The 21065-nt window shown below is 47.3% G+C and overlaps 3 protein-coding genes across 3 annotated transcripts in view; 1 reads left to right on the top strand and 2 right to left on the bottom strand.

The window, feature by feature from the left end:
• Window positions 1–5391: 5391 nt before the first annotated feature.
• cbx6a (chromobox homolog 6a) lies at window positions 5392–10337 on the bottom strand (the record flags this gene model as incomplete). Its single annotated transcript, XM_079219438.1, has 5 exons — window positions 5392–6648; window positions 7530–7596; window positions 8610–8675; window positions 8839–8882; window positions 10257–10337. The coding sequence occupies 5 exons, from the start codon at window positions 10335–10337 to the stop codon at window positions 5392–5394; spliced, it is 1515 nt and encodes a 504-aa protein (XP_079075564.1).
• A 2946-nt stretch (window positions 10338–13283) lies between these two features.
• pla2g6 (phospholipase A2, group VI (cytosolic, calcium-independent)) overlaps window positions 13284–21065 on the top strand; it is a gene marked incomplete at its 5' end in the record, with an annotated part of 18735 nt that continues 10953 nt past the window's right edge. Inside the window, 6 exon segments of the mRNA XM_079219439.1 lie at window positions 13284–13382; window positions 13384–13493; window positions 14152–14361; window positions 14630–14810; window positions 15092–15279; window positions 17426–17522. Coding sequence (XP_079075565.1) covers window positions 13284–13382; window positions 13384–13493; window positions 14152–14361; window positions 14630–14810; window positions 15092–15279; window positions 17426–17522 — 885 coding nt within the window.
• The window catches only part of LOC306737683 (tripartite motif-containing protein 16-like), a gene marked incomplete at its 5' end in the record, with an annotated part of 2978 nt that continues 292 nt past the window's right edge, over window positions 18380–21065 (bottom strand). Inside the window, one exon of the mRNA XM_079219437.1 lies at window positions 18380–21065. This exon is cut by the window's right edge and continues 292 nt beyond it. Coding sequence (XP_079075563.1) covers window positions 19714–21065 — 1352 coding nt within the window. The 3' untranslated portion in view covers window positions 18380–19713.

Raw genomic sequence — 21065 nt, 5'->3', positions numbered from 1 at the left:
TGGTCTGTATAAACACATGGTGACTGTATGAACACATGGTGACTGTATGAACACATGGTGTATGAACACATGATGGTCTGTATGAACACATGGTGTATGAACACATGATGGACTGTATGAACACATGGTGACTGTATGAACACATGGTGGACTGTATGAACACATGGTAGTCTGTATGAACACATGGTGTTCTGTATGAACACATGATGTATGAACACATGGTAGTCTGTATGAACACATGTTGTATGAACACATGGTAGTCTGTATGAACACATGGAGGTCTGTATGAACACATGGTGTATGAACACATGGTGGTCTGTATGAACACATGTTGTATGAACACATGGTGGACTGTATGAACACATGGTAGTCTGTATGAACACATGGTGTATGAACACATGGTGGTCTGTATGAAAACATGGTAGTCTGTATGAACACATGGTGTATGAACACATGGTGGTCTGTATGAAAACATGGTAGACTGTATGAACACATGGTAGTCTGTATGAACACATGTTGTATGAACACATGGTAGTCTGTATGAACACATGGTGGTCTGTATGAACACATGTTGTATGAACACATGGTGGTCTGTATGAACACATGTTGTATGAACACATGGTGGACTGTATGAACACATGTTGTATGAACACATGGTAGACTGCATGAACACATGGTGGACTGTATGAACACATGATGGTCTTTATGAACACATGGTGGACTGTATGAACACATGATGGACTGTATGAACACATGGTGGGCTGTATGAACACATGATGGACTGTATGAACACATAGTGGGCTGTATGAACACATGGTGGGCTGTATGAACACATGAACACATGGTGGGCTGTATGAACACATGAACACATGGTGGTCTGTATTGAGTGGGTTGCTCTGGGACAGTAGCTCACTTTCCCCCAGTCCGCCCGTGATGTGGACTATACGGCACTCACTGAAGGCCTAGGTGTAAAACGCACGGCCCTCCACTGCAGATAACAGACGTTACTCTGTACGATGAAAAGCTGGGTCCTCCTAACACAGAATTACTATAAACTGAAGGTAAACAATGAATACAAATAAGGCACAACATATAGTAACAGTATTGCACAAAAATATGGTAACAGTATTCCTCAGTTTATAAAGTATTACTCAGTGTATAACGTATTGCTTTATACTGTATATAATATAAACTTTAATAATGTAAAATATAAACTTTAATAATACAAAATCCTTCCTCCTCTCCCTCCCTCTCCTCCTCAATACAAGTATCTTTATGAAAAAAAAGGATTTTGAGGGATTTGACAAAATACAAATATTTAGGTCAATTTGACAAAATAAAAGTCTTTTGATCCATCCATCATCATCCTCCTCCTCCTCCTCTTATCCGGTCTGGTCTGGTGGCAGCAGGTCCAGCAGGCTTCCCTCTCACCAGCAACAATTTCAGATCATTCTGGGATCCTGAGGCGTTCCAGTCAGCTGAGATATAATCCTCCAGAGTCCTGGGTCTTCCTCTGGCTCTCTACCAGCTGGACGTCTAAACCTCTAATGGAGGCGACCAGGAGGAATCCTGATGAGATGCTGAACCCCTCAGCTGACCCCTTTAACACAAAGAGCAGAGCCTCAACTTCAAGCTGCTCCTGATGTCTGACTCCTTACTCTATCTCTAAGAGTCCTACAGAGGAAACTCATCTCCTTACCCACAGATCCTCCGCTCCATCTTACCCTCACTGGTGAACAAGACCCCGAGATACTTGACCTCCTTCTCTTGGGGTGGCACTCTGTCCCACCTGGAGGGAGCAATCCACCGGTTTCCGGCAGAGCCCCATGGCCTCAGATGTGGAGGTGCTGACTCTCATCCCTGCCGCTTCACATTCACTGCAAAGCGGAGGTCACGGTCCGGAGGCCAACAGGACCACATCATCTGCAGCCAGCAGGAGATCCTGAGACCCAGAGCCTGACGTTCTCCACCTGGCTGCTCCTAGATCCTGACTTTCATGGAGTCTTTGAGTTTTGAGGAATTTTGCAAAATACAAGTATTTAGGTGAATTTTACAAAAGTTACAAAATGAAAGCATTTGGTGAATTTTACAAAACAAAAGTATCTTGATGAATTTTACAAAATAAGTCTTTTGATGAATTTTACAAAATAAAAGTATTCTTAGGTAGATATAATGCCTATAAAAAGTATTCACGCCCCATGTTGCTTTCATACATGAAATCATGGTATAATTTGCCCGTTTGGACAAGAATTTGCACCAAAAAAAAGCTTCTTTATTGTCAAAGTGAAACGTAATTTATATTTATGAACAGAAAACATACAATGTGTCCTCCCCCTCATTGAAGTCCACTCGGAGTCTCCGGGACACAAGAAACGGAACAACAACATCTTTTGAAAGAGCTTTTTAATGAAAAGCCTCGTAACAAGAAACACAGAAAGCAACGAGCCGTAACGCGACCCTGAACGCACCGTCTGTGCGACGAGCGCTTCATGCTTCAACACAATGTACATTATTCATATTATACCACAGTCACACCCATGATGGGCTATTCAAATAAAAATGGCATTCAAATAAACAGCATCACATTAACAATATTATGCATATTTAAAAATAACAACAAGTATTAAAGTACAGTACAAAGGGGAAAGACTGCTAAAAAAGCACAATTCATTAAGCTTCTTCTCCGCACGTTGAAACATCCTTCCTTCATTCCCAGCGCCAAACAAACCGGCACGTAAACAACATCAAATATGAATTAAACAAGTCGAAAGAATAAAATCCAGAGCTCTGTTGTGGTGGAACGGGTTGCGTTGAGCCGAGCAGCCGGCGAACTCACGTCTACCGACGTCCACCAACGTCCACCAACGTCCACCAACGTCCACCAACGTCCACCAACGTCCACCAACGTCCACCGCAACCAGCGTCTACCAGCGTCTGTCTACCCACGTCTACGCAACGATATTAAAGATGGTGACCAATCATCCATCTTTGTCTCATGAACGAGTCACGTTCTGTTCTTCCACCTCTTCATATGGGAAATAAACCGTCCTGCAGCCGACGAGAGCATTGAGACAAGGAGACGAGGAGACTAGGGGATGAGGAGACGAGGAGGCCGAGAAGAAAAGACTCATCAGAAAGACTATCCACGCTTTTTTCCTCCACCGCCGAAGGACAGAGTGAGACGGGTGAGGGCAGAGTGAGACGGGTGAGGGCAGAGTGAGACGGGTGAGGGCAGAGTGAGACATGTGAGGGCAGAGTGAGACGGGTGAGGGCAGAGTGAGACGGGTGAGGGCAGAGTGAGGGCAGAGTGAGACGGGTAAGGGCAGAGTGAGGGCAGAGTGAGACGGGTGAGGGCAGAGTGAGACATGTGAGGGCAGAGTGAGACGGGTGAGGGCAGAGTGAGGGCAGAGTGAGACGGGTGAGGGCAGAGTGAGACGGGTGAGGGCAGAGTGAGGGCAGAGTGAGACGGGTGAGGGCAGAGTGAGACATGTGAGGGCAGAGTGAGACGGGTGAGGGCAGAGTGAGACGGGTGAGGGCAGAGTGAGGGCAGAGTGAGACGGGTGAGGGCAGAGTGAGACGGGTGAGGGCAGAGTGAGACATGTGAGGGCAGAGTGAGACGGGTGAGGGCAGAGTGAGACAGGTGAGGGCAGAGTGAGGGCAGAGTGAGACGGGTGAGGGCAGAGTGAGGGCAGAGTGAGACAGGTGAGGGCAGAGTGAGGGCAGAGTGAGACGGGTGAGGGCAGAGTGAGACAGGTGAGGGCAGAGTGAGACGGGTGAGGGCAGAGTGAGGGCAGAGTGAGACAGGTGAGGGCAGAGTGAGACGGGTGAGGGCAGAGTGAGACGGGTGAGGGCAGAGTGAGACGGGTGAGGGCAGAGTGAGACATGTGAGGGCAGAGTGAGACGGGTGAGGGCAGAGTGAGACGGGTGAGGGCAGAGTGAGGGCAGAGTGAGACGGGTGAGGGCAGAGTGAGACAGGTTCTCTCCGGTATAGAAAGCAGAAAGTGACTCACGGTTCTTGTGTTTTTACATAAAGTCCAAGAGGCGTTTAATGTCTCTTTCTGCGTCCCGAACACGGAGCGCTGAGCGAGTGACGCGGCCTCGTGTTCACATGTTAACCCTTGTGCATTGGGACATTTCATTTAGCTTTTAAAACGCGTTCATGCTCCGATGATAAGTCTCAACGTTGAAATCCTTCAGAAAGATCAAACAGTCAAACGAGGATCAAATGGGTTCATAAACATTGTAAACATGAGTTTATGTCTCAATCTCTAGTTTCAAGGCTTCTTCAATACAGCATGATGTTCATTTAGTACATTATGGTCATTTAGAGTCAAACAGACCATAAAGCAGGGGACGCGTTAGGGGCGGGGCTACAAGGTGATTGACAGGTCTCTAAGTCACTCCTCAGTCCTTATACGGTCACTTCCTGTTCACCTGTTGCACAAAAAACAAGATGGCGACGGCCACTTCTTATCTACAGTCAGTCAACGCGGCGTTCTGAAAGGAAAACAAAGATCTTTGCAGGCGACGCGTCTCTGTGTGGATCTGTTTGATGTCCTGAGGACTTTCAACGTGAGGTACAAGGGTTAACACGCCCAGTCTGACCTGACCTGGAGGCTCCATTAGCAGGTGTAAAGGATTTAACCCGTCAGACGTCTTCACGCGCTTCAGTTGCTCTCTAATGCAGCTCCGTCAGCTGATCCGGGGTCAGCTCACGGAGCTCCTGGACCTTCAAAAAGGTCCACTGAGGTTTTTCTGAAGAGACAGCCGGGCAGTTTAGAGTCGTGGTGGACGGGAAAGACAACACAATGACTGTGTGTGTGTTATTTTGCAGCGTGTGAGGTTGTGCGTATAAATACTCACTCGTACGTACGTGTGCGTTCATGAACGACTAAAAAAACAGGTGCTTTTGTTTTGCAGCCGCGTGCGTTGACCTCGCCGTGTTGATGCGAGACTCTTGTGAGACTCTCGTGAGACTCTCAGACTCTCGTAAAGACTCTCAGACTCTCGTAAAGACTCTCGTGAGACTCTCAGACTCTCGTAAAGACTCTCAGACTCTCGTAAAGACTCTCGTGAGACTCTCAGACTCTCGTAAAGACTCTCAGACTCTCGTAAAGACTCTCGTAAAGACTCTCAGACTCTCGTAAAGACTCTCAGACTCTCGTAAAGACTCTCGTAAAGACTCTCAGACTCTCGTAAAGACTCTCGTGAGACTCTCAGACTCTCGTAAAGACTCTCAGACTCTCGTAAAGACACTCAGACTCTCAGACGTCGACCCTAGCTGCCCGTGTTCAAAAGTATGCACTTTTTTAGAATAAAGAAAACCAAAAAGCAGTTTCCTACGTTACATTTCAGGACAAACACCGGGATGACTTCATGCCGTCTGCTCTCCTACGGCTTGGGAGGAGGGGGGTCGTCGGAGGCGGCGGTAGGGGGAGGGGAGGAGGGGGCGTTTTCGGGCCCGGCGGAGGGGGAGGCGGGGCCCGAGGCGGGGGAGGGGAACTCCTTTATGGTGACGGTGACGAGGTTGGTGGTGACGTCGGTGACCACCACGTCCTTGCAGCTCGGCGCCATTTCCGGGTGCCAGTTGGGGTCTCCCTCGGCGGGCGCCCTTTGGGGTTCGGCGGCGGCGGAGCTCTGGTCCCCGAGGGCGGCGGGGCCCACGGGGGCGGTGGCGGACGGCTGGCGTTTAGCCCGGCGTTGGCGGGGACTTTTCCTGCCTCCCTCTTGGGTCGTCATACCGTCCGGGCCACCGTCCTCCTCCTCCTCGTCCTCCTCCAAGGAAGGTGCTGGCGAGGAGGGGAGGGAAGGCGGTTTCGGGGAAGCAGCAGCTGGCGAAGCGCTCTGGCCCTTCTGGGTCTCTGTGGGGGGTCCGCTGGACTCGGGAGCCGCGCTGGAAGGCGAGGCCCCGGCGGCAGGCTGCGACCGAGGAGCTGAGGCCTCGGCGTGGGACTTTGGTTCGGAGCCGGCGGAGCTGGAAGGGGACGGAGGCGAGCGGAGCTGGGAGGAAGCGGACGGGGGGTTCCTGGCCCCCGTGCTGGAGCCCGGGTGGGAGGGAAGGGCGCCGGGGCCCCCGCACTGCAGCCCAAAGGGCTTCCCGTACATGGGGAAGCCCAGCATCTTCAGCGGCGGCTGGAAAGGCCTGTAGGGGGCCTCTCCCGCCTTCTTCCCAATGATGCGATTGCGGGACGGGATGCTCTGGCGTCCCGCCGCGAGGTTCCTGCCGCCGGCCGACGCGCCGCCTCTTCGCGGCTTGTCGATGACCTTCAGATTGAGGATGATGCGACCCCGCTTGACCTCCCGGGGTTTGACTCTGCGGTTGAGGATGCGGACGGTCTCGGAGAAGGGGGAGACGTGCAGGCGGGACGGGGGGCCGCCGGGGAAGGAGGCCGCCGCCGTGGGGTCCGAGCGGGGCAGCGGGCGCCGGGACATGCGGTGGCAGCGGTGAATGTCTTTCTTCAGCTTGTGGGTGGCGGCCAAGGAGTTGAGTTTGGGAGAGGGCGCCACGGCCGAGGAAGAGGAGGAGGCTAAATGAGGCGAGGCGGAGGAGGAAGGAGTCGCTCTGCCGGGAGCGGACGAGGAGGAGCGCGACGTCGGCGGGCGGGTGTCTGAGGCTCGGCTGCTGGCCGCCGCCTTCTGGGTCCGAGTCTGAGGGAGAGGAGGAAGAGTTAGAGCTTCATCTAGTTGAGAACCACTTCACCACTAGTTCTACGGACCAGTTGGAAGGTCGCGTTGCTTCGTTTCCCATAAAAAGTCAGTTTTCTGGCTTCATATAGATATAAGGGTTCATACACATCCTGACCAGTGGATTTCATGACTTTAAACCAAAGGTCCATGACAAACATTTAGTGAAATCTGGGTGTAAACAGTAAAAAGTGAGTAAATGTAGTATTTAAACTAACAATGAGAACACAAAGCATACAGTAAACCTTAAATGACTCAAATGAATGAGACAATAGTTTGATTAAAAGAATAAACATTCATATAGATGCCTGTATGTATGCCTGCTTATATTTTGAGTCTTTCTTTTAAAAGCATATTCATTACTTCAAACTCAGCGTAAATGAACGACATGAACACATGAATATAACACATTTACATGAACACATGAATATAACACATTTACATTACTTTTACTAAACTTTGGGGTTTTATTTTTTTTCCAAGGACTTTTCCAGGCCTGGAAATAACCATTTTAAAATCATGACTGTTCCAGGTTTTCCATGACTGTAAGAACCCTGAGTTATGAAATATGCCAACATGCAATGTTGGAATTACAACATATGTTGTGAAAGTATTTTGTTTTCAAAGACCAATATGACTGAAAAGTATTCTATGAACCCTGGAACCAGGTGTTAGTTTTTTTCACGTCTTTCTCTGTTTGCTGCCCGAGTTGTTATGTCAACAAACGATGTCTACAACAACTGGAACACTATGATTTCCTCATTAATAAAGTTAATATCAGGATGAGGTAAGTGGTCGTGTGTCGCAGCTCGTCTTCATGCATGAAACGGCATCAGAAACTTTACCTTCCCGGCCATGGTTTTGGGTTTCGGGCCCCGTTTCTTGGGCCCGTTTACTTCTCTTTCCCGCTCCCTGTAGAGAGAGAGAACAGCTGTTGCAGACGGGCTGAAGAGAGACCAGAGTGTGAACAGAGGAGATGAAAGGTGAACGTTTACTGAAACGCTTCAGCAGAAACGAAGAATTCAAGATCAAAGTTTAGAATCCGTGTAAAGACACAGACAGACGAGTTGAAGCTCGTTTTTAAATCCACGAGAAGACGTGCGGCCACAGCGAGTGAGAAGTAGACGTGTGAAGGGAGACGCGACAGACTTGATGTGATGACAGACACATATTTCCCCATTTTAGCATAAAGGTTGACCTTTGCTTTGATGTCACACAGCGTGGGGACGAGCAGCGTTGGCGTTGTGTAGTTGTGTCTCAAAGAGACGAAGCTTCACACAGAACGCCTTCATGTGACCGTCAGGTTGTGCTGCTACCTGCTCTTTGTCTTGCAGGCTCTTGCTCAGTGTGTTGAGATGATAAATAAGATATAGACTAGAAATGCCAGGTCTGCCAACCATAGAGGGTCACTCAGCTCATGAAGAGGTCGGTCCTCTTTCAAAAACTGGTACATTGTGACCTCAGGGAATAAATCCGCTGCAGCTGAGTCCCGACTGAGCAGCACCTCCGGGTGAGAGCAGGTCCCGTTCAACATCAGGCATCTTTTCCGGGCACATTACTCCTGCTGCTTCAGTGAGGTCTGTGTTATGAAGCCTCGTCTCAGAGGTTTCCGTGTGGCTGTGAGCTGAGCGACCTCGTAGCTGCTCGAGTGCCATTTTATTGTGTTTTGTTTGGACGGCAAAAATACGATTGTTGAGCTAGCAGGCTAGCTGCTGTTTGCGTGACTTTCACTTCATTATATTTCTAGAACTTGCCGCGGGCCGTAGTTTGGACACCCCTGCATTAGAGCCTCTCTTCCTGTAAAACGTTGACCTTTGACCTCCAGCAGACTTCAGAACCTTTTTCCTGAATTTTGGACTTTTGTAACGTGGCACAGTAAATGAGAAGTACAATGAGAAGTACAAGCAGAAGTACAAAGTACTCACTTGCGCTCAAAGCCCAGGATCAGCCGGTCGTCCAGGATGTTCTCCTCTGGCTCCCAGGTGCTGTGCCTGAATCAACAACAACAACAACAACAACGGATCAACAAACTCACAACAAGGAAACTTCTTCTCTTATTTCTTAACCACAGAAGATTATTTTAAATTTACAATTTCAGTTTAGTGTCGGGACATTAAAAGCTAAGCGGATGTCTCTTTAAAGAGGAGGACTCACTTCATGGCCCATCCTTTCCATTTCACCAGGTACTCAAGTCTTGCCTGCAAACAAACAAACAAATAAATAAAGACAGCTGGTATTTGACTTCAGAGACAAACAGTCTGTGCATCAATCAAACATCATCAGCATTACACCCTTTATTCTCTATTAATAACACATGAGTACACTTCCATGTTCTATTATCAAAGTACTTCTTATACTTGTGCATTATTGTGTTGCACCAATACGTGGAACGCATGTGTTCAAAGTTATGGACGACCACTGGGTCCACCACAGGGTCCACTGGGACTACTGGGACGACCACTGGGTCCACTGGGACGACCACTGGGTCCACCACTGGGTCCACCACAGGGTCCACTGGGACTACTGGGACGACCACTGGGTCCACTGGGATGACCACTGGGTCCACTGGGTCCACCACAGGTTACACTGGGTCCACTGGGACCACCACAGGTTACACTGGGACCACCACAGGTTACACTGGGTCCACTGGGACCACCACAGGTTACACTGGGTCCACCACTGGGTCCACTGGGTCCACTGGGACCACCACATGTTACACTGGGACCACCACAGGTTACACTGGGTCCACCACTGGGTCCACTGGGTCCACTGGGACCACCACATGTTACACTGGGACCACCACAGGTTACACTGGGTCCACCACTGGGTCCACCACAGGCTACACTGGGTCCACCACTGGGTCCACTGGGTCCACTGGGTCCACCACTGGGTCCACTGGGACCACCACTGGGTCCACTGGGACCACCACAGGCTACACTGGGTCCACCACTGGGTCCACTGGGTCCACCACTGGGTCCACTGGGACCACCACAGGTTACACTGGGTCCACCACTGGGTCCACTGGGACCACCACAGGCTACACTGGGTCCACCACTGGGTCCACTAGGACCACCACAGGCTACACTGGGTCCACCACTGGGTCCACTGGGTCCACTCCCCCAGGGTCTGGATCCGGGTCTGAGCACCTAGAGACTGAGGAGTCCTTCAGCATCTCTCCCAGCAGCAGCACATGAGTGTTAGAGGACCTCTGCTCCGTGATGCTGCAGTTTGCTTTAACTGCTAGCTTTGGCTGCTAGCATTAGCTGGTAGACCCCCCGCCCACTGTACACGTCACAGCACGGCCTCCTCCCCTCCTCGGCCTCTTCCCGCCTGCAGCCCGTGTTTGTGTGGCTGGTTAAACTATACATTATATATGGATAATATATATATCATCTATGTATAATATAAGGGCCATGATGGAGCTAGCTAGGCGCTAGTTAGCTTCTAGCTAGTTCGCTCCTGGTTAGCTCCGGCCACAAGGCCACAAGGCCCCGAGCCCACGGAGCCGCGCCGCGAGGGGGGAGGGGGTGCGGGCAGAGGAACACGCGCGGACGGCCGGCGCGAGAGCTTACCTTGCGGACGCGGCGCTTCAGGATGGCTTCCGCCGCGAACACGCGATCTCCCGTCGAGGAGAGCTCCATCTTCTCTCTCATGGCCGGAGTGACGTCACTACTACGGCCTGCTGCCTGCCTGTCACGTGGCCGGGTCGGCCCCCTTCGGTCGCCCTGGCAACGAGGAGGACTCCCACGAGGATGCAGAAGAACCGCGAAAGAATTCGTCTGTTCGCCATGCGAATATATATACATGATATTATAATATATTATATATATATTATATTTGATATAATAATATATATATATTATTTATAATATTATATATATAATAATATTTATATGAATTATATAATATATATATATATTATTTATAATATTATATGTATATTATAATATTTATATGAATTATATGATATATAATATATTATAATATAGTATTATTATAATAATATATATATATTATTATATATACAATACATATTATATTATAGATATTATATACAATATATAATATGATATATACATTTACATAAATATTGTATGCTATATATATATAATATATACAATTAATAACTCGAGTTTAATCATATAACATATTTCAAACCTTTCTAAATCAAATGTGATTCAAAGTCCTTTAAACATTGAAAAGACGACAAAAGGAGAGAAGATGAAGAGAACAATGTACACCAAGGTGATTACAAAATTAATAAAATACAACTCTGAATAAATTAATTAGAATAAAACAATAATTAAATCAGAGCAAAAGAAGGAATAAAACAAATACTTATCCATGCCATTAAAAACCCAAAAGACATCAAATCAGACTTAATAATAATCATAAATAATAAAAACCCTATAGTATCTTAGTTTATTTAAAAACAAATGTATGGTTTACTTATTTAATATACCTTTACTTTTGATTACGTATTTAATAAGCTTGTCTTGCTGTTGTAAACCTTTACATACCGCTGTGGGACTGATAAATATGACCTTACCTTTAAATGATCAATACTTAAAGCCAGACTGTTTAACGACTAACATGTTTTAGTTCTGGTAGTTGTATAGTTTCACTTATTCGACCTTTTAGATGAGTATTATTTATTATATTGACATTTATAGTAGCTTGTTCTTGTATTTCTTTTCATTTTATTTTGTATAATATTTGTATGTTTATTATTATGGGAGATACTTTGTGCTAGCTTGAAATATGCATCATGTTCTTATAAAATTATAATTGTTATTGCCATTTTAAGATAAAAACCTTTACGTATTGTATTGTAGTTGTTCAACTAGCTGTCTGTATAGTGTATTACATTTATTTATTATTTTTAGATTTGCACCTTTTTTTATTGTGTTCATTTGCATTATGATTACTTCATAAACTAGTGATGTCTCGTTAAATTACTTTAAGACAAAGGTAACAGTCCAGAATAAAAATATATAATACAAATATAATTACATCACTTTTTTTCATAAAATGTAACAATATGATTATAAGAATAATGTTAAAGAATAATAAGGAAAATATTATTATAATTTTATAATTTAAAGTATTTTAATTTCTCATTAAAATTACTTTTTATTTTCCTCACATTGACTTCCAGTTAAAGGCCACTTTTCAGTGTAAAATAATATAGTAATAATATATTTGTATTATTATTTTGTTTCATATATATTTTAATTATAATATATTTGTATTATTATTTTAATAATTATTTTAATTATAAATATAATGTATATTTTTATAGTTATTATAATGATAACTACTATATGTTTTTTTTTTTTTACAATTATTTAAAGATTACTATACATGTTTAATCCTAACTAAATAGGGTTATTCCCTATTTAAGGGGTTTCTGTCAGAAAGACCGTAACCTCCCTGAGCTTCTCCTAGAATTACACCCCGCCCCTTTTACCGAGCATTTGCCCATCCTCGAGCTCTGATTGGCGCAACTTGTGTCAGTTTTGTAGCAAGTTCGGTTTCAGCGTCACGTGGTCTTTGACGTCGCTGTCAGAAGTCAACTAAGCGACGCGCAGCAGAAGAAGAAGAAGAAGAAGAAGAAGAAGAGAGAGAGAGAGACAGAGCCAGCAGGTAAGAAGCGACTTCCTGCAGGTTAACGGCGGAACGCCTCCTCGGCTGAACCGGGTGTTTCAGTCACGGTGTCCGGTGTCAGCTGGCTCGTGAGCGGCGTGAAAGGAGCCGCTTGCCCCCCCCCCCCCCCCTGTTGTTGTCACGGGGCGACCCCGTTAGCACCGTCACCACGGTAACACCGGTCCACTGAACTCACCCCGGAAGTACAGATGCTGTGGAGAGTAAACAACAACAACAACAACACACATCTGGGGTTATTTACACATACAGGGGAGGAAGCGTTGTGGCCAGGACCTCATTAAACAAATACATAAATAAATAAAGAGTTTACTATTATTATGCTGAAAACAAGTACGTCATTAAGGCACCAGATGTGCGTTTAAAGAGCGTGTGTGTGTGTGTGTGTGTGTGTGTATGTGTGTGTGTATGTGTGTGTGTGTGTGTGTGTGTCTGTGTGTGTGTGTGTGTGTGTGTGTGTGTGTGTGTGTGTGTGTGTGTTTAAAGAGCACAGGTGTGTAAAGGTGTGTCACAGTAAGAACTGGTCCTGAGGATGAAAGTCAGAGTCGGTCTGGTGGGTCTGGTGGGTCTGGGTCTGGTGGGTCTGGTGGGTCAGGGTCTGGTGGGTCAGGGTCTGGTGGGTCTGGTGGGTCTGGTGGGTCAGGGTCTGGTGGGTCTGGTGGGTCAGGGTCTGGTGGGTCTGGGTCTGGTGAGTCTGGGTCTGGTGGGTCTGGTGGGTCAGGGTCTGGTGGGTCTGGATCTGGTGGGTTTCCCCACTGCAGGACAAATAAAGGATTACCTTATCTTTACTGAAGTACTAGCAGTACTACAACATAAAGAATACTCCGTTACAAGTAAAGTCCTTCATTCACGGCAAAATGTCGTCTTTCTGGCGCGTGCGTTGCATTATTGTGTTGCAATGATCGGACTCGGTCTCTCTCTGGCCCCAGGTGACGATGCAGTTCCTGGGCCGGCTGCTGGACACCGTGTCCTCCGTGTCCACGCTGTTCACCAACCCGTACCGGGTCCGGGACGTGCCGCTGGCCGACTACGGCGGGGGGGGGCAAGGTGCTGCTGAAGGAGGAGGGGCGCTTGGTCCTGTACCGGAACAGCCAGTCCTGGGACTGCCTGCTCATGTGCCCCGAGACGCCCAACGCCACCCTGAGGTGCTGCGCCCGCCGCTCTGTCCGCCGCCATCTTTTTGTTTGGTGTGCAACCAGTGAACAGGAAGTGAGCATAGGTGACTGAGGAGGAGTGGCGTAGAGACACAGTATAGGTCTCTGTTGAAGACCTGTCAATCACCTTGTAGCCCCGCCCTAAAGCATCCCCCACTTCATGCAGATTGAACATTTGGTAGAAACGCCTTACCTTCATGACGGACGTCTACGAATTCATTCATTCATTCATTCATTCTAGATAACCGGCTCTGAGTCGGATAAGCTGCTTTGCTGCAGAGCAATACTGATCCAAGATTAATCTTTAAGATAATACGCTCACAGTATTCATCCAATCTGCAGTGTTCATTTAAGCTGCGTTCCCTCTACACCGTGATGGACGGGTCGACACCACACGGACACGGCACGCCTCCTCTGTCCATATACGGTCACTTCCTGTGCACTGGTTGCAAAAAAAACAAGATGGCGACGAACTCAAGGCTTCAAAACGCTTCACTCTCATGCAAACATTATTATTATTATTATTATTATGATCCCAGTGAATTAACACCAGAGGGCTGAATATGTGTGTGTATATGTGTATATATATATATATATATATATATATATATATATATATATATATATATATATCACCTCTGTGCACCAGGCTGTTCCAGGTGGGCTCGGAGGAGGACGCCATGAACCTGTTCCCCCAATACGCCCTCAAGCTCCGCCCCTTCTACGAGACACTTCCTCTGAAGGCCGAGACCACGCAGCCAATCGTAGACTGCATCCGCAACCACCAGGACTGGAGCTCCGCCCACATCGCCGTGGAGACGGGCCTGAGGGAGTGTCTCAAACACAACTATGTCCAGAGGTAATCGAGTTCCTCCACTTCATGATGTTTATTTAACTATATATATCATTATATAGAAAAAGAAAAGTGTGTGTGTGTGTATTTATAAATATACAAGACATGTAGAATAAAATGTTTCTGGCTGAGATGAATGGTTTAAAGAAAACCAAAACGTTCCATCCCGCTTGAGCGGTCGTTGTTTGATGTGCCAAACCCAAAATGAGGATCCAAAGTCTGAGTGGCTTGGTGCGAGCGTGACGGCCGGTGTGGTCTCTCGTCTCTGTCTCAGTCAGATCAACGCTCGCGACGGCGCCGGTCAGACGCCGCTGCACCTGGCGTGCGAGCGCGGCGACGCGGCGTGCGTGAGGCAGCTGCTGGAGGAAAGCCAGGCCCGGACCGACATCCGGGACCGCCACGGAGAGACGCCGATGCACTGCGCCGCCAAGCAGGACACGCCCGCCATCATCCAGGTGAGAGGTCTGCGGACTATCCAAGCCTCTAGTTTGGTGATGTCGGCGTCGCCATCTTGTTTACGTGCAACCGGTGAACAGGAAGTGACCGTATCTGGACTGAGGAGGAGCGTCGCTCCTCCTCAGTCCAGATATCTGAGGAGGAGCGTCGCTCCTCCTCAGTCCAGATACGGTCACTTCCTGTTCACCGGTTGCACGTAAACAAGATGTCCGTGTCTGGCGTCGACCTGTCAATCACCCTGTAGCCCCGCCCTAAATGGAGACTCCTCCCCCTCTCTCAGGTCATGTGCTCGCGGATGTGCTCGGGGGTGAACGAGCTGAACGACAACGGGGAGACGCCGCTGCACGTAGCGTGCCGGCTGGGCCGCGTGGAGTCCGTCAGGGCGCTGCTGGGGGGCGGGGCCAAGTGTGACGTCATCGGTGGCACCGGCTACGCCATCCACAGCGCCATGAAGTACAGCGAGAAGGGGTGAGCGGGGAGGAAGATGAGGAAGAGGAAGATGAGCAGAGGTTTCTGGAGGCTGACAATAGGACCTGGGTTTATTTAGATGGGATATCATGGGAAAACATTTATTAATACAAATAATATTTGACCTCTGAATTGTCTGTTAGAAAGAGAACTGCTGAGGTCGCTTTACCAGTCTCAATGTAGTCCTGGTCCTCTATAGACCTCAGTGTAGTCCTGGTCCTCTATAGACCTCAATGTAGTCCTGGTCCTCTATAGACCTCATGTAGTCCTGGTCCTCTATAGACCTCAATGTAGTCCTGGTCCTCTATAGACCTCAATGTAGTCCTGGTCCTCTATAGACCTCATGTAGTCCTGGTCCTCTATAGACCTCAGTGTAGTCCTGGTCCTCTACAGACCTCAGTGTAGTCCTGGTCCTCTATAGACCTCAATGTAGTCCTGGTCCTCTATAGACCTCATGTAGTCCTGGTCCTCTATAGACCTCAATGTAGTCCTGGTCCTCTATAGACCTCAATGTAGTCCTGGTCCTCTATAGACCTCCATCAGTGCTGCAGTAGAATGAGAGGTTTCCTAAAGGGACCCTGGGACTCAGAGACACTACCTACTACTTATGGGGGCACCATAACCAACACTACCTCTTTAGTCCACAGGGGGCACCAGAACCAACACTACCTCTTTAGTCCACAGGGGGCACCAGAACCAACACTACCTCTTTAGTCCACAGGGGGCACTAGAACCAACACTACCTCTTTAGTCCACAGGGGGCACCAGAACCAACACTACCTCTTTAGTCCACAGGGGGCACCAGAACCAACACTACCTCTTTAGTCCACAGGGGGCACCAGAACCAACACTACCTCTTTAGTCCACAGGGGGCGCCATAACCAACACTACCTCTTTAGTCCACAGGGGGCACCAGAACCAACACTACCTCTTTAGTCCACAGGGGGCGCCATAACCAACACTACCTCTTTAGTCCACAGGGGGCACTAGAACCACACTACCTCTTTAGTCCACAGGGGGCACTAGAACCAACACTACCTCTTTAGTCCACAGGGGGCACCAGAACCAACACTACCTCTTTAGTCCACAGGGGGCACCAGAACCAACACTACCTCTTTAGTCCACAGGGGGCACTAGAACCACACTACCTCTTTAGTCCACAGGGGGCACTAGAACCAACACTACCTCTTTAGTCCACAGGGGGCACTAGAACCAACACTACCTCTTTAGTCCACAGGGGGCACCAGAACCAACACTACCTCTTTAGTCCACAGGGGGCACTAGAACCAACACTACCTCTTTAGTCCACAGGGGGCACTAGAACCAACACTACCTCTTTAGTCCACAGGGGGCACTAGAACCAACACTACCTCTTTAGTCCACAGGGGGCACTAGAACCAACACTACCTCTTTAGTCCACAGGGGGCGCCATAACCAACACTACCTCTTTAGTCCACAGGGGGCACTAGAACCAACACTACCTCTTTAGTCCACAGGGGGCACTAGAACCAACACTACCTCTTTAGTCCACAGGGGGCACTAGAACCAACACTACCTCTTTAGTCCACAGGGGGCACTAGAACCAACACTACCTCTTTAGTCCACAGGGGGCACTAGAACCAACACTACCTCTTTAGTCCACAGGGGGCACTAGAACTAACACTACCTCTTTAGTCCACAGGGGGCACCAGAACCAACACTACCTCTTTAGTCCACAGGGGGCACTAGAACCAACACTACCTCTTTAGTCCACAGGGGGCACTAGAACCAACACTACCTCTTTAGTCCACAGGGGGCACTAGAACCAACACTACCTCTTTAGTCCACAGGGGGCACTAGAACCAACACTACCTCTTTAGTCCACAGGGGGCACTAGAACCAACACTACCTCTTTAGTCCACAGGGGGCACTAGAACCAACACTACCTCTTTAGTCCACAGGGGGCACTAGAACCAACACTACCTCTTTAGTCCACAGAGGGCACTAGAACCAACACTACATGAACGTACAACTGAACGTTCCTCAAGTAGCTTTAAGTCCAGAAAAAGAGACAAACTGAGCAAAAATGAAACAACATGGACTCCAAGCTGTTGGTTTCAGAGATGTTGTTCTTCAGTATCGTATCAAGTCCTCTTTTATCCGTCAGCTGTGTGGAGGAGATCCTGAAAGCAGACTCGGGTCAGCTCCAGGCCGAGGACTCTCTGTACGGGGGAAGCCCGCTCCACTGGTCCAAAACGGCTGAGGTGAGAGATGCTGCATCAGCGCTTAGCAAAGATCTGTTTAATTTGTCCAGTAACTGCTGTGCCTTATGTGTGTGTTCGGCTGTGCATTTGTGTCACACTGTACTCACATTATGTCTCGTGTTAATTAATGTGCCCTGTCCCTTCTTTATTAAATAAACACACCGGCCCTCATCTGAGCATCTCCACCCTGAGAGCTTTACAAAGGTGCAGATTGGGGCTTTTTCAATCAGGGTTTGTTAAAGAGACAGACGCTAACACGGAGCGATTCAGACTGAATGCAGGTTTATTCACACAGCATGAGAAGAACTATGTTTTTAAAACATTTAAGGATGTTAACTTATTCTATTGGACCCTAAATAAAAGTATGGCCCTGACAATGAGCGTGATATGTCCCCTTAAGGCGGTCGTGATGATAAACTATTCAACCTGTGCTAGTTTTAGTGCATTGGATTAAAAAATAATAATAATAAACTGGGGTTTGACCCCGGAGAGTTCACATATGTTCAGTTCTCAAACCGGGTCACAGGTGTGTTGTAAATCACTGACTCTGCTGGATCCGTGTACAGCTGATCAGAATCCTCTGCTATGATGAAATGGATGTAGAACTCATCCGGGACAAAGCACTTTCAACTATATGTTAAAAAACAAACGAATGACAGTTGAATTATCTTCACGTCCTTCTGACATCAATCCTTTTGACGATCAATGATGAATCCATCTGAAGAGATTACATCTAAGAATATGTAATATTAATCAGGGATTGGTGGAAAACACCCGTCACCCAAGCGCCTTAACGACTCGTGTAATTACCTCTGCTGTGGGTTGAATAATAAATATTCATGATTTCCTTGTTGATTATGATCGTGATACTTTATTTTATAATACAAAATAGTACATCATTTGTACATTTCAGAAAAAGAAAAGAAAAATGTATATAAATGTAATGTAACTTAACCTCTTAGCGTTCCTGTAAAATTTGCCTAAAACTTCTATCCAGGTATAGCCAAGGTAAACAGGAAGCTGTACTTGAACTATGTGGAGTAAATGCATGGTCTTGGTCTCTTTTGAAAGGTAACAATCTGAAGCTTTTTTCCCTCAATAGTCAGAATCACTTTAAGTGCTGCTGACACTGAGTTATATGAGTTTGAACACACTAAAGCATAAGGTTTTCATTTCCGCCTGAACATTTCTTTGTAAATAGATGCCTGTAGATGACTATAAATGTGACTTATGGACTGGAACACACAATGGGACCATAACCTGAAGCCTTTTCTAGTCTAAGTAAAAAGCAGATAACAATATCACAGAAAATGAATATTTTACACATGTTTTTCTGATGAAATGTCTAGGCGTGTTTTCCATTTTGAGACTGAAAATGTTCATGATATATATACTATATACCTATTTAAAAAGGCTTCTAGTCTTGCAAACTTATAGAGGTACTATTCATATGTACTACCAGTATTGCTGACACAGAGAAAATGAAGTATAAATGCATTTTCATGCTAATTCAATGACAAACCGAGGCTCTTTGAGCAGCTGTCTCTTCTCATCAAATTGAAGGCTGTTGGGATTACCTGCCCCCCCTTTGTAGTTTGTAGCTGTGCTCTCATGCAAACTTGCTTTTCTTCTAAAAACAAAACGGTCTGATCTTGAAAGGGGTTACACAGCTGGAGTCACCAGAACCGTAGGTTTCCATACACATGTGGCACTCGTACCGAACAGTAAATAGGGGGTACAGTGAACACTAGAATGTACAGTAAGGACGCCCGCGGGACGGCAGCACGTTAAGAGCTTTTTAAAACCATCTTCACAAAAAGTAGTGAGAACAAAATATCTTTGATGAAAGAAGGTGATTTCTTTAGATCCATGCAGAGACACAACAACAACAAATACATCAATAACAATATTCAAACATTTAGAGCTCAGAGAAGTTTACATTTTCCTGCAGAGAAATAAACAGAGAGCATCATGAGCAGTGAGAGCCTCCACGACTAAACACACAGGAAGGAGCGCCACCTACAGGAACTCAAACATCTACACCACAATAATGACAAGACCTCAAAGTACCGCCCACAATGTTTGATTGACAGGTGAAGAACAATCAGCTCTCAAGAACGATGATGGAAACAAAATGAGTTTAATAATTAAAACACAGGATTCAACCCGCTGTCCCTTAAATCACTTCTGTCTATTTGAGCTGACAGAACTCAATTGTGTCTCGATAAGTGCCATAAACCCCAAGTCCAGCATAGAGCGGCTGGGTGAATGTGGTCTGGACTCTGTGGAGGAGAGTCATGGTTTCAGAGACGCTGTAGAAGGACAGAACACCTGCTGTGTGATCCAGGTACACTCCTACTCTGGAGGACGGAGGACCAGAGACGGGAGTGTGGACATTGTCGTGAACAAATGTAAAATCTTTATGGTGACGATTTAACAGCCAAGATTTGTCAGTGTTTCCAAACCCACATTCATAACTGCTCCCTGTTCTGCTGATACTCTTGTATGAGACTGCTACATTAAATCTTCCTCCACTGGGCTCCACCTCCCAGTAACAACGTCCAGTCAGACTCTCTCTACTCAGGACCTGCTCACAGTCAGTGAACCTGTCTGGGTGACTAGAATAAGACTGTTCCCAATTATATTTTGCTTTTCTGTTCCCGTTAAATAATGACAGACGTCTGTGTGCTGTGTTTGGATCCAGAGTGATGTCACGTGAATACCTTAAGAATCCAGCTCTGGTCGTGGGCTCTGCTTGCGGCAGTACGTTTGTCCACTTCCCCTTCAGGACGTCCTGTAGTTCATCTCTGACTTCTGACACAGCCGCCGTCACGTCCTCAAAGTATCTCAGAGGACGGATGTTGATGCCGGTGGAGTGTGTAGACTCTCTGGGTGGTGACAGGGAGGGGTAGTTGTGTAGGAACTGGTTGTGATCCTCTGTGTGTGAGAGCAGCTTCAGCTCAGCGTCCTTCCTCTTCAGCTCAGTGATCTCCTGCTCCAGCTTCTCCTGAAGCTCTTTGACTCGACTCACTTCCCTTTTCTGCAGGGATCTGACCTGCTGCTTCACATCAGAGCTTCTGTTCTCCAGGAGACGGATCAGCTGGGTGAAGATCTTCTCGCTGTCCTCCACTGTTTTATCAGCAGAGAGATTGACGGCCTCCACCTCCTGATGAAGCAGCTTCACGTCCTTCTCTCTGTCCTGGATTCTCTGCTGGATGTTTAGTCGACTCCCCTCCAGCTCTCTCTGCCTCTCGGTCCTTTCTGCTGCAGCTGAGACTGTGTCGTGGCCTTTATGGTCATCCACAGAGCAGAGGTAACAGATGCACTGCTGGTCGGTACGGCAGAACATCTTCATCACCTCGTCGTGAAGAGAGCAGATGTTCTCCTGGAGCTTCTTGGACGGCTCCACCAGCTTGTGCTTCTTTAATGGAGCCGCTTCATAATGAGGCTGCAGGTGTTCCTCACAGTAAGAAGCCAGACACACCAGACAGGACTTGAAGGCTTTCCGTCTCCTCCCAGTGCAGACATCACAGGCCACATCTT

This window comes from Taurulus bubalis, assembly GCF_910589615.1.
Source record: "Taurulus bubalis genome assembly, chromosome: 6".
Taxonomy (NCBI): domain Eukaryota; kingdom Metazoa; phylum Chordata; class Actinopteri; order Perciformes; family Cottidae; genus Taurulus; species Taurulus bubalis.
Note: the sequence above shows the minus strand (reverse complement) of the source record. Positions and strands in the feature narration are given on the sequence as shown.